The sequence below is a fragment of the Odontomachus brunneus genome, unplaced genomic scaffold (genome assembly GCF_010583005.1).
Source record: "Odontomachus brunneus isolate Ranch 3 - 2012 unplaced genomic scaffold, Obru_v1 Obru_scaffold_106, whole genome shotgun sequence".
Lineage (NCBI taxonomy): Eukaryota > Metazoa > Arthropoda > Insecta > Hymenoptera > Formicidae > Odontomachus > Odontomachus brunneus.
This window is the reverse complement of record NW_022639556.1, coordinates 478670-491680: the sequence shown is the minus strand read 5'-3', so window position 1 is coordinate 491680 and position 13011 is coordinate 478670. Positions and strand designations below refer to the sequence as shown.

The window sequence follows — 13011 nt, the reverse complement described above, 5'->3', positions numbered from 1 at the left end:
TAACATGTTTGCCTGAAAAATTGATTTTGCAACAGGGAACGCGTGTTGCATGAGAATAATTGACGTTATCGATCGAACGACCGAGCTTTCAGCAAAAGCCCAAGTACGAAATTGCGCTTTCGCGAGATGTTTTGCGCTCCTTTCATTACAGATCGACCTCGTGCTCGATTTAGCGAACGTCTCATCGTTTCGACACTTTCTGTATAGCTAGACAGTATATCTCCATGTATATTCTCCGTTATTTTATGTCTCTTGACAAGAGAAAGAGGAAGGGAAAGAGGGACAAAAGAGAAAAGGATACTTTGCGCGTTCAAACGCCCTCCGATTAAAAAGATTCAGCTGACGACGGAAACGCGAGCATGTGCTCCTTAATTATTGATTTTCAATTATCCGTACACACATCAGAACGGAAACGTTTGCCTAAAGCGGACCCAAGCGACGGCGAAATTCCGCGCTATCTTCCCTTTTGATGGTCACGGTCAAAGCGGGCAAATCTTACGACTGCGAGAAGCTTTGAGCGAGCATTTCGATTAGGAGCGTGTCAAGGTCGCGGAGAAGGTGCTTCTGTAGCTGTAGCCGGCGATATATAGAAATGTCTAGGCGTTTTATAAGAGTGCAGATTTATCGCGTTGCGCCGCGGTGAGACGGGCGCGTTAGCTAATCAAGCTTGATCAAGCTTTTATAATGGAGTTTACGAGACGATCAGACCTTTTCAACAATGACAATCCGCACTAATCGGCGAATTGACGAAATATGTTCGATAATATTTTAGGAATCGTTATCAACGCGGAGGAACGATAACGATTGAGGAAGGGATCACTCGCAGTCGCTGCAAAACAGAGGGTACGCGGCGGGTCCGTTTCCGAACTTCAGCTTGAAGTGTAGTCGAAGTCGAAGTATAGTTTCGCGAAAAAAGGGCGCTCGTTGAGGCTAATCATAAAATGATAACCATTCCGTTGGCGCGATAGGTAGGAAGATAGATAAAAATGAAAAAGAGAAAGGGAGGGAGAGAGAAAAAAGTGCGTCTAATTATTTGTGCGAATCCGCATCGTTGGAGGAAGAAAAAGAGAGGAGAGAGAGAGAGAGAGAGAGAGAGAAAGCAGGACCTACAGTTTCACGAACGTGATACATTATAATTATGTGTAAAATTGTAAAATTCGTCAAGGGGTCCGGGCGAAAGCAAAATGCGCCTCTTCCCGCCGTGAGGTTCTCGCTGCGGGATTAATTTCCGCCGAAGATGCTCACGAGAGAAGGAAAAAACGGCTTTTTCGCCCGTTCCCCGCCAGGCTTGACATATAGATTGTATTTTTGGCTTATTATTGTAAGACTGACTATGTTGCTATATTAAAGAGATTGCTTCGAAAACAGGGCGACGAAACTTGACTGCACATCTTCTTCACCCCGCATCTCCTTCGACACGACACGCCACCCTCGTCACCCTCTCCTCGCTGAAAACGAGAAAACGCTCGGTTCGCTCGGGAAATCGAAAATGACAGGCACACCAGGCGGGATACGAAATCATCTCTTTTATTGTTTATTCATATAAAGGTTAAAAAACTTAAAAATATATTGTATGTATATTCAACGTGTATGTTAAGATGTTGCCTTCGTTAATCTCTCGATCCGTCGCTCGACAGATTGTGCGAGCGGAGATCGCGGTTTTCCATAATTTGCTTTTGTTACTGCTATAAAATAAGGGTTATACTCGCATCGCGCCAAGCAGACTTCTTCATGGACGGTATCTCATGGCGTCACGCACACGCGGATACAATTTAAAGGCCCGCCGTCGGAATATCGGTGTTTCATATTTGGGGGAAAAATCGCGTGTAATAAATAATTTTAACATTTAACGTAAAAAGTTGCCGTGTATGCGAATTGTGACAGTAACGTTCAAGAGACGGACCCTTAAAGCACCGGTGGCGTAAACGGTTTTATTACGCTATATGTAACTACAACTTATATATATAAACTTTTCTATGTATGAATCATAAGTTCATATACATATCTAATATACGTGCTATGTTATTAAAATAGATCTTTGATGTATCTCTATTTCTTTTTGTTTCAACAGATACATATTTATACATATAGATTTATATCTCCCGAGGCACTAATTATTACGGAGACGCTACGGTCTTTCCGATTCACATGAACAATCTGTATAAACAGGACGGTATCATTGTCACTCGATTACTCGCGTCGAGTTGGAATACATTTATGTCTCCTATACTCTACTAGTATTTACACAATTAGTCGATCATATTAATTAATGTGTGTGTGCACGTGTATTGTTTTGATTGATCTTTCGTATTTGAGAGATAAGATATGAGACGGAAACGAGCACTAAAGTCAGAAATGTTAGCGAGTACTACGAAGGCGTGATCTGCGAACGACTATTTCGTAATTAGAGTAGAAGCTACGAAATATCGTGAAACGATCTTCAGGCTGGAAATTATTTGGAGTGAAAGAGGAAAGCGACACCTTATTGAAGATCCGAAACTCTATGCGCGGTTATTTTCAGTATACTCTTTTTCCTTCTTTCCGTTTAACAACTACGAACACTTTCGCCGTGATTGTTTTGGTAATAACGGTCAATAGCATAGCTAACAACTCTGCGTAAAAGTCGCCGGCTACGACTATTACGCTGGATTTGTACTTGAGATGCTTTGCCTCCAAGAGTACAATGCCTTAACCGTATACAGTAAGTCACAAAACGGTTTAGACGCATTTCGAGCATTGAAGTCACTCGACAACGCAATTATAACTGACAAAATCAGGTTGTCATCGTATTATAATTAACTCTTAGTGATCCTACATAGGTATTTCGAGTCTGGATGGTTTCTATTCATAGAAATTTCTCAGCACGTTAAAGAGTCCCGGATATATTACATTTTAGGTTTTTGCACAATGAAGTACAGATATTTGTTCTAGAAACTTAAAAGTATATCCGTGAATTTTTACAGATTTTTCGAGCCACTTTCAGGGCTGCCAGCGAGTCACTTTTTCCTTTTTTGTCACTTTTTTTTCAAGAGATCATTTATAGTCACCTTTTTCAAATTTGGTCACTTTTTCCCTTTTTTCATTTATAAGCTGAAAATATATTATAAATAATTTACATACAGATGCGTCTCTCTCAGCTCTCTATTCCGCAGCTTTTTTACTTTGCATGTAATTTCACCCTAAGAGCTTTGTGCAGACAAAGTATTTTTGCCGCGTTCTAGAATTCGCACGAGCCTTTCGAACTGAAATCGAATATTTGAAATTCAAAATGCTGATCAAGAAAAAAATGTTTAAATCTGACCCGACTTTATCATATCTGCTCATTTGTGCTCACCCTTGCGAAATGGTTCGTACATGATCCATATATATACTATGTATGAATCATAAATGAATCACATGTGGGGCCTCGATATGATTACTGGGTCTTTGAGTGTTTTCTTTTGGTACGTACATCAATACCATGCCAAATATTTACAATATTTTAATCCGCTATCTTGAATTTTACATTTTTTTACTTCAAATTTGGAAAGAACACCCCAAAAAGACCCTACATACCAATTTTTGTGAATATCGGATCGATAATTTCTGAAATACATGCATGAAGGCTGTAGAACATTAAAAGATGTCTCTCGTCCTGAAAAGGTTAATTATGGTCACTTTTTTGTGAAAAAAGTTACTTTTTCCCCTTTTCTTCCCCTGGAATCGCTGACAGTCCTGCACTTTAAAGATATGATAAAAGGGCCGAACTCGAAAGACCCATGTAGGGCCACATGTGGTGCCGTTTTTCACATAAGCCACTAAGGGTTAATATACATCTCAAGCCAGAAAGGCAAATATAAATTTACTTTTTTTTCTGAACAATCAAGTATTTCATATGCATTCTACTGTGCCTACTCTGTGGCTTCGGCTCTTATTATAACCAATTGATGCGCGAATGTGTCAGCAGTGCCTCTCAATTTTGACATCTTAAAGCGCTGCAACTTCAGTTTTCACAAAACCGCCGTTTTGTGATTCACTATATATAACTTTAACTGCTTGCTAAGATTTAAAAACGGGACGGATATTATAATATTTATAAAAATTAATAATAATCGTTATAACAATATTAAAATCGCAAATGTCGCGCAAAACTTTCGAAATTGCGTCAATATTCTCGAGGACGATTACTTCAATACCGTGCAGTCTCATAATATTACGATATAAGTTTGTGCGTTTTCTCGCATCTAGAAGTAAATACATTATGTTTCTGACTTGTTGCAGCTTATCTCTTGGGTAGGTAGGTAAATTAACATCAATTGTTCGCTGTTGATAATACGATTTCTTGGCATATCATCCAAGTGTAAAAGTAGAGTAATTTAGGGACTTTTCGATATATGGGAGATCTCGACATTTGTATGATTTGAAGGATTATGACAGCTATATTCAGACATCTGAGCTTCGGCTATGAGCGAGTTTTTTAATTCATCGATGGATCCATCGCATGATGCGCAAATACAGCGTTTTACTGTATCTGCGCATCATGCGATAGACCCATCGATGAATTAAAAAATTTGCCCTATATATCGAAATCAACGTTACGTCACTAACGTATCAATGATAATATAAATCATTATCTATCAAGCTTATGTCAGCAACCGACGAATTCTTATTCGAAAAGCCCATTTCATTATACTCAAAGAGTTGTACCTTTCTTTTATACCAATTTAAAGATTATATGTCCTAAGATATATCATTATATTAATTTCACACAAAGAGAATCTCTTTAAACAACCAAGATCTCTCTAATTATCCAAAATTACCCTAAGTTACCTAATATATAAAAAGATCCTGACATCTTCAAATTATGAAAAATGTTATATATAAAAAAGATCCTGAAATTTCTAAATTATGAAAAATATTATATATAAAACTATATTCACGGCAAAGATAGACCTTTGATATCATAAATATAACTTGAAAAGAACTGCCAAAATAGCTATAAATAATGACTTGCCAAAATAGCTAAAAATACTTATTTCCATTGGACGGAAAGAGAAAATTTGAGATTCATGATAATACGATTATTTCATAATAGGACATCGAATTGTTTCTTGCAAATCATTCTCTTGGATCACTTATTCAAGACAGACTTTTCAAATCGTCAGAAATAAAATTGTGAATACCTCTCTATTACGCTTCTCATTATTGTACGTACCGTTCTGTATGTTTGTGGTTCGTCAGCGATGGTGAATCATGACGATAGAAACGGACGTTGTGTCGGACAAGGATCGAACGCTATAACATTTGCGCAGAGTTGCTAGCCGACATTGAATTGCTGCGTTCGGAAATACCTCGTTATTGTCACTATGAGCGATGCGACAAGCAAGAAACCTGCCGGCGTGGCTAGAAGTGTGGCTGCGTTGTAAATCGGGCAGTACGGGCATTGCGAGCTACCACAAACCTCACAGATATTTAACGTGTACGTGGGCAGTGCATCAAATATAGATTCGTTGAAGCGTTCTGAAACAAAATTGCCCATTTCTCAATATGTTTTAATTCTATTATCTGATTTTTTAGTTAATTCTCAGTTGCAATGATTGCAATAGCAAGATGACGTGTATAATGCACGTAATAGGTTTTTAGGTACCTGGCGCATAATAGTCGTAAACGCGGATGGCGAGATATCGCGACATATTGGCGACTGGATACCAACGTTCTATCGTGAAGTTCACGCATGTCTCTTCGCTGTCCAAGTAATCGAAGTAGAAAAGCACTTTCTTGTCTTGAAAGCGCGCTCTCTGAAGATTCCTCACCTGTTTCGACAGAATGTATCGGTCCAAGTTTTGCTGCTGGATTATGTAACCAGTCGGTATACCAACGTCCAACACTGCCATACCAGAGCGCGCGGATTCGTTGATATTCGTCCATCTGTACAAAAAAAAAAAAAAACGACGCGTTTTAGACAAACGTAGAGACAATATCACGAGGCGCAGCAAATATAATTCACAATGATCTATTCACTTTTGACAACTGATGTACGATATGTGAGACTGATTTCTGCCGTGGAAATTCGCTCTGGTGACTAGATCGAAGGCTTTGACCGGCGGCTTTGTCTGGAATTTCTGGATATCCACGTTGTACTGCACGCTCATCTGCAGTATAGCGTAGCCTGCGCCCTTCGCCTGCACCTTCACGGTTCCCCATGCTTCCGGTATCTACGTGAAATTACAAATTAAGACATCACATATTATTGATTCATTTCAATACTTCAAGACGCTGCATACCTCGATGGTTTGAAGTTTCGCCAGATTATTGTTATTCACAACCAGCGTTTTTATCTCTCCATGCAGAGAGGTGGCCTCTACCGTCACCGTGAGCGAACTCACATCTCTGATCCTCGACCTTACGGTGTATTCCATCAACGCCTTCATAGCCCAAACGGTATCCTGTGTGGAAGCCCACCCGCCGTCCGTCAATCTCTGCGCGTTTAACCATTTCACTATTGGCTCTAGTTGGAGCTCATGCCTGGCGACAAGTACGAGCAGGCCGTACGCGGTTGTTTCTATATTCTCTGCATCATATGTGTAGGGTAAACGCGGCAGTAAAAAGGGTTTTTGATTCTCCGTCTTGAAGTTTGGAACTGGTATATATTCTCTACCCCAATACATTAGTCCGTCTTCCGAATGCTTATGATTCATTAGAATATGAAAGACTTGCTCAGCGATCGAGGCCTTCGACACCAAGAGTGCGTAAGCCGTTATGGCTATCTCGTAGGGGTTGCTTTCCATTTCTAGTACTTTCAAGTTTTGTTCGAGCCATTTGACGGCGTTGGCCGCGCTCAAGGCCACCTGAGAACCTAGACCACCAGTAAGATCTTTGACACTCTGAAGCGTGATAAGTACGTGCGCTGTGAGACTGATGTTCCTGAAACGGGTCGAGTCCTCCCTCATAAATAGTGTGCTGTTCATTTTTCGGTCTGGCAACCAGGTCACCTCATAGAACGCACCCTCCGGCGTCTGGTGCTTAAGTATCCACGAGATCGCCTGCACGATCACATCGGGGTCGATGTACAGATAATTTTCCCACTCGTAGAAGCTGGCCTCTTGAAAGATTCGCGCACAGAACGCCGTAAGCCAGACACTCGGCATTGATTGATTCCAGTCGGTGCGGAAGAAGCTAAACGATCCATCGAGATTCATGAACGACAATTGTCGTTGATAACCGATGTTCATATGATAGAAACTCTCCTTCTCTAGTGTGCGATTGCGCTGGTTGATTAAGCGCATGTACAGAGTGGTGTACATGTTGGCGGCAAAGCTGAACATGTTCTGTTCGGCACAGTCCATGGGCAGATTCAAGAGACTCGTCGCGTTCACCGGCATCGTCGGGAAGATTGGCCCCACTACGTCACCCACTAAACTGATGGTCGCCTTGTTAGAACCGAACACGTAGTAACGGTTCTCGTCGTACGGTATAATAGGCGTCTCCGTGACGTTGACGTGCATATATTGGAACACGTAAGCGCGATTGCTGAGATCCAACAGGATCGACTCGTGCCGATACTGCGGCACTCCGTCAGCCTCCACGTGCAATGTGCGAGTCACCGAGTCTCTGCCGATCAGGGTGTTTGCGTGCACGCGAATCTGAATGTCCCCGAGTCTCACTGGCACGATAGGTAGGTAGACAATGGAAGCGTCCTGCGCGGGTATCCAGATGAAGAATTGGTGCTCGCCAAAGGAGGTGCGCGGCTTATACGACTGCACAATACCGTTGTCCTCAACATGAATAAATTTGTAATCCTTGGAGCCTTCTAAAATCACCGTCGCCTCAATGTTGTAGCACATGTAATTGAAGACAGACACTCGGATGCCGATCTGTTCGCCTTGTCTGCTGCGAGTTGGCATTTCCACGTTTATGTAGAACGGCAATACACCGGTGTACTCGAGCGCCTTTGTCAGCATACCGAAACCGATACTGGGTGACATACTGAACGCAGTTATCATCCAATGAACCGGCCTACGGGGCACATCGATGTTGAAGATCTGCCTGCCGTGCGGACCGATATTGATGTCCTTCCACAGCCAGATGTTTTCATAGTGCCGTTGAATCCGGTTGAACCGCCACTTGCGGAACAACGCCAATTCGGTGGCATTCCGTTCAACACAGCGCACCTCGTCTGAACCGTCCTCACAGTCGAACACACCGTCACATTTCTTCTCCAGCCGATAGCATCGACCGGACAGACACTCGCCGTATCCTTGAGTTTGATTACAGAGATCAGATCTACGATATATAATCGCGTCTGTGAAGACCACCAGGCCGATGTATTCGAACGTGCGATTGACGTCGATGCCGAAGGTGGACGACGGGTAGTACACGACCTCGTCCGGGTCACCGTCATGATACTGCCAACTGTGCGAGTGGGTGCCGTTAGTCTCCTCGTCAAAGTGTGCCATCTTAGTAATGACATTTGCGTACGTCAATTCGTTGCCAGCTTGCATGGTGTAAAAGGAACGGTCGATGCCTGATAGTCCGACGTATGCGCCGGGTTCGCCGTAGATTGCCACCTCAACGCGTTCCCCTGTCCTCGCCTTCTTGTTGTTGATGAACACGGTGAAGTTATTGCGCGAAATACCGTTCACAGGGAACGTCAGCGAGTCCGCCACCACCTCGCCATGAAGACCCAGATAGTATACCAAGACGGTCGCGACTGGAGCCATCTCGGAACTCAGAGGAATAGCGAAGGTCGTGATGCTGTGCTGCATGTTGTCCTCTCCAGTCAACAGTATTATACCCTTTGACATGATGAGATAGTTGAAGGTCTCAATATGGAAGTTGGTCTGTACGTGAAACACCATATATTCGCCGACTTTAGGATTCTCGGTGGACGTCGAGATCTTGATGTGCTGTAAATTCGGCGACTCATGAACGAGCATCAGCAGCTCGGCTTGCGCTCTGTAGCCCTCGCCGTCGGTGATATGCGCGAATACCCTCATAGAGGTGATGTCGTTCAGTACTTGATGGGCGCGATCAATGTCGTTTTCCAGTCCGAGCTGCTTTCTTAGATCCATCTTTATGGACCAGATGCCCTCGTGCTCCGGAGATGATCTGAGGTACTGGTTGCCGATAGTGCGACGTCCGCCGCTGCGCGATTCAACGTCCGCATGGATCTCCATCACAGCGTCCCTGAGCTGCGTGGGACGCAACGGCGAGTCGTCGTGGAAAGATGCGACCAGGTTCAGTGTGAAAGGCATCGCCGGCTTGAAAACCTGCGGACTGCCGCCGAGAAAGCGCACCTTCGTAGTGGAATTGAAGATTCTCGCTGTGGCATAGCCGACAATCACCTCGTCCAAGAATCTCTCGCCTACCGTCGCGACCACAGTGACCTCCATGCCGTCGATGGACGTCGCAAAATTCAACAGTTCACTCATGGGATACCGGAAGTAGTACGTGCCGTTAAAAAATCTCAGGACGGGTATGTTCTCTTCATACAGATTGAGCGATCTGAACCAAGACGGATAGTACTCATTGAAGCTGAAATATCTCTCGATTGGTTCGATCGCAATAGCGGGATTGCGTGTTCTCTCTAGCGGTTTGAAACTGGCTTTCAGGGTCAAGTTACCTCTTACTGGCGCGCCAGACGTGTAATTCGCCTGGACAATACCATAGATGTAGGGGTCGTTGTCGAAGAAGAACGCCGGCATCGTTACGTTTACCTCAAAGCGCGTTTGGTAATATTCCTCTACGATGAACTTCTTCTCTTCCACTTGATTCTGCGCGATCACCTGCACGATCCATTCGCCAAATACTGGCTGATCGGACAGCTGATACGACAGCGACACAGTGCCGAGATTGCTCTGTCTGCTGAGCCATCTTCTCATGATTCGTCTATTCGGGTCCAGCATGTATACATCGACAGGATTATTGTAGGCTTTCAGCTCAGTGTCTATGGGAATTGTCCTGAATCGTATTGTCTCGCCCTGCATGTACACTGGCTTGTTTAATTGTATGAAGATGGTCATGGAACGTTGAGAGAATATCAGCTTGGTTTCATTCAAAAAGGCTTGACCACCCTTCAAATTATTATATAGTCCTTCTACACGTAGGTTATAGTCACCACCTACAGAAGTAGATGGCATACGCATCATTAGGGTTTCTGGTATGCCCTCTTTCACTTCCTGATGGTCTGTTGCAATTTCCACACCATTGCGTTGTATAGATGAACGTACTACCATGGGTAGTCGACTGCGAAGGATGTTCACAGCAATTCGGTACACTTGACCAGGTCTGACCATGCGAGATGCTACTACAAAGTACATGCTGTAAATAAATCAAAATTATTTGTCATGCAGAATCTCTCCTAGTAAATTTACTGAAACAATTAATATTCCACTTTAATGTTAAGCTCAAACTGTACTGATACTTACGATTCTTGAATTATGACATTTTCATTTGAACCATAGGGATTTCCATAGTATCCAAAACCTGTGTTCTGATCCCTGTCGTCATATCGATTCCATGGAAGTCTAGAAGTAGATTCAGTAGGTTCTTGGGTGAACTGGCCATCTCCAAAAGCCAGGAATGACAAAAGAATCCAGATCAGCATTTTTCTGCAATATATATATAAAATTTATTATTTATATGTTAAGGAAAAAATTAAAAAATATTGTTTTAAAAAATGATAGTCCAAATGCATGAAATTTGTTAAATATCATAGCAACATACAAACATGAAATTCAGCAAAAGTTAAGTATAAAGTACACAAACAAGTATACATATAAAGTTAATATACAATTTATACAATATTATACAAACATCCAACTAAGAAATACATATCTACGGAGATATGACATAGATGTGGTTTTTGACACGCCTACTCGTCATCGCGTTTAATTGCTTCTTTACTTCCATCGTCTATTGACAGTACATGCAAAGCTTGTTAAACGCACTTGATTCTTTATATAAATAAATGATATCATATGCTTACATGATAATGCTGACTCGTAGGCGACGTCGCAAAATTTAATGTGTCAAAATTCACGCAATGAGACGCGTGAGAAGCAAAATCAGTAATAGAACGCGGAATTAGACGCGCAGCGGTCAACGCCCAAACGCGCATTCTTCGAATCGTATGTGTCATCAGGACTCACCTTAGGGTCACAATTTATTGGCTGAACTGATCGAGATCACGTATCACAGACAGCTGCGCACGATAAGCATCACCGCGTAACGTGTGACGAAGAATAATACTAAAAAACAACGTTGAAAACGAGCATTGTGTAATAACTCATGAATGATGAGGAGTGGCCCGTTACAAACTCGTGTTTTGCCGTTGGTGATGCGCGACACGCCATTCGTTCAGATTGGAATGTTACACGAAAAATCAGTCCCAGCTAGCGACGCGCTATCTTACATTCACGGATAGCAAATGAAGCTATTCCCAACATGAACATAAAGGCCGGTTTATGATGACTGTAATGGTTCCTGCACACAGGACGTGGTAATGTTTGCCGCGCGGTGAAAGTCCGCGCGACAGCCAATCAATATGTTATTTTTCCGTAAGAGCTAAAAGGTTATTACGAAAAGCAGTATATTGATTAGCTGTCGCGCGAACTTCCGCCGTGCGGCAAGCATTACCGCGTCCTGTGTGCAGGAGCCATTAATCGGAGGTGAAAAAATTGGGCATAAGTATGAAAGTGTAAAAAGTTCAATCAATGCGAATAAATTTATATTAGCCAATAATATATTAGCTATTTTCAGATAGCTCACATCTTCAAAGGATGTCCTAAAAATATTCTGATAACATCTCTCTATGACTGCGTTCATATTCCCTACCCGGGTGCTCTAATACTAGAAATGCTATAGTATATATAAAGGTCGTTCTACATAAGTTGCAAGCCGATCACACAGACGCAATTCTTATTGCGACAGCCAATCAGAAGCATTAATGGTGCTATTGACGCTTCTGATTGGCTGTCGCAACAAGAGTTGCAATCGACTTGCAACTAATGTAGAACGACCTTTACACATACTGTAGTGTTTCTATTAAGAAAAAAAAAATATATATATATCATACGCAATTTAAATAAAGAAATTGTGAAACGGAAATATATATTTGTTCCTGCATTATTTGTCAGTTATATATATGTTTAAATGTACACATTAAAATATTTAAAGATTATAGAAATATCATACTAAAAAATACTGAAAAATTATTAGTGATTAAATATTACCAGTAATTCAGTAATTTTTTGGCCAGTACTTAATTTCTGGTGAATACTGATAATAAAATTACTGTTAAATATTGATAGTAATCAAATACTGAGAATTATTATGCAAAGGTGAAAAATGAGAATATCATAATGTTTACAAAAATATACTTATATTCCTAATTTTCTCATGTCTCGTAAACTATCCTTATAGAAATATCATACTAAGAATCATTGATAATTACTTATTATCCAGTATTTTTAATACTGAAAATAAGTAATTATCAATGATTCTTACTATGATATTTCTAGATATCGAAAGTTGTCGACACATTCCAAATTTTCATGAATCCTCCTGCGACAATTTCGATCCCAAGCGGTATACCGCTGGTTACCCATCTATGTCCTGACGTTTCATACAATAAACGTGTATTGCCAGGTAGCAAGGTGACGTCTAAAGACGTCATTAAAACGTCATAGACGTCTTAATAACGTCTTAATGACGTCTTTAGACGTCACTTTGCTACCTGGGTTTTCTATACAAAAATTCCGGTTTCATATTTACATACCTAGTACTTGTATTTTATTTATTTTTAAAACAAGCAAATATTTATTTAAACAGTTTTACGTTTAAAAACACTAATTTTCTCCTTGTAAAGAAATCACTTGTTTATTCTTATATATATAGATATTTTAAATCAAAGAAATCACTTTTTTTATTTATAAATTCATAATTTTACAGCTTATTTTACAAATTTAAAAAAATATTTCTTTATATTTATTATATATTTTCTAAAATTTAACAAATATTTTTTTAAGTTAA

At 41.1% G+C, this 13011-nt stretch overlaps 1 protein-coding gene across 2 annotated transcripts; it reads right to left on the bottom strand.

Annotated features, from left to right (window-relative positions):
• Positions 1-1511: 1511 nt before the first annotated feature.
• LOC116849110 (CD109 antigen) lies at positions 1512-11369 on the bottom strand. 2 transcript variants are annotated; one of them, XM_032825934.1, is made up of 6 exons: positions 11130-11369; positions 10407-10589; positions 6264-10299; positions 6001-6194; positions 5627-5907; positions 1512-5499 (listed from the first exon to the last, which is right to left on the bottom strand). In XM_032825934.1, exons 2-6 carry the CDS (start codon positions 10583-10585, stop codon positions 5297-5299), a joined length of 4893 nt encoding a protein of 1630 aa, XP_032681825.1. In that variant the 5' UTR covers positions 10586-10589; positions 11130-11369; the 3' UTR covers positions 1512-5296. The 2 variants fall into 2 exon arrangements, with proteins under 2 accessions (XP_032681825.1, XP_032681826.1); XM_032825935.1 differs by lacking the exon at positions 11130-11369 and adding an exon at positions 10967-11095.
• Positions 11370-13011: the final 1642 nt, after the last annotated feature.

Excerpts from the sequence above, each read along its gene's own strand:
- LOC116849110 (XM_032825934.1), bottom strand. The coding sequence starts at position 10,585 with ATGCTGATCTGGATTCTTTTGTCATTCCTGGCTTTTGGAGATGGCCAG. Across the intron at positions 10,300-10,406 it reads AATGTCATAATTCAAGAATC|CATGTACTTTGTAGTAGCAT; the intron begins GTAAGTATCAGT and ends ATTTATTTACAG. Across the intron at positions 5,500-5,626 it reads TTACGACTATTATGCGCCAG|AACGCTTCAACGAATCTATA; the intron begins GTACCTAAAAAC and ends ATTTTGTTTCAG.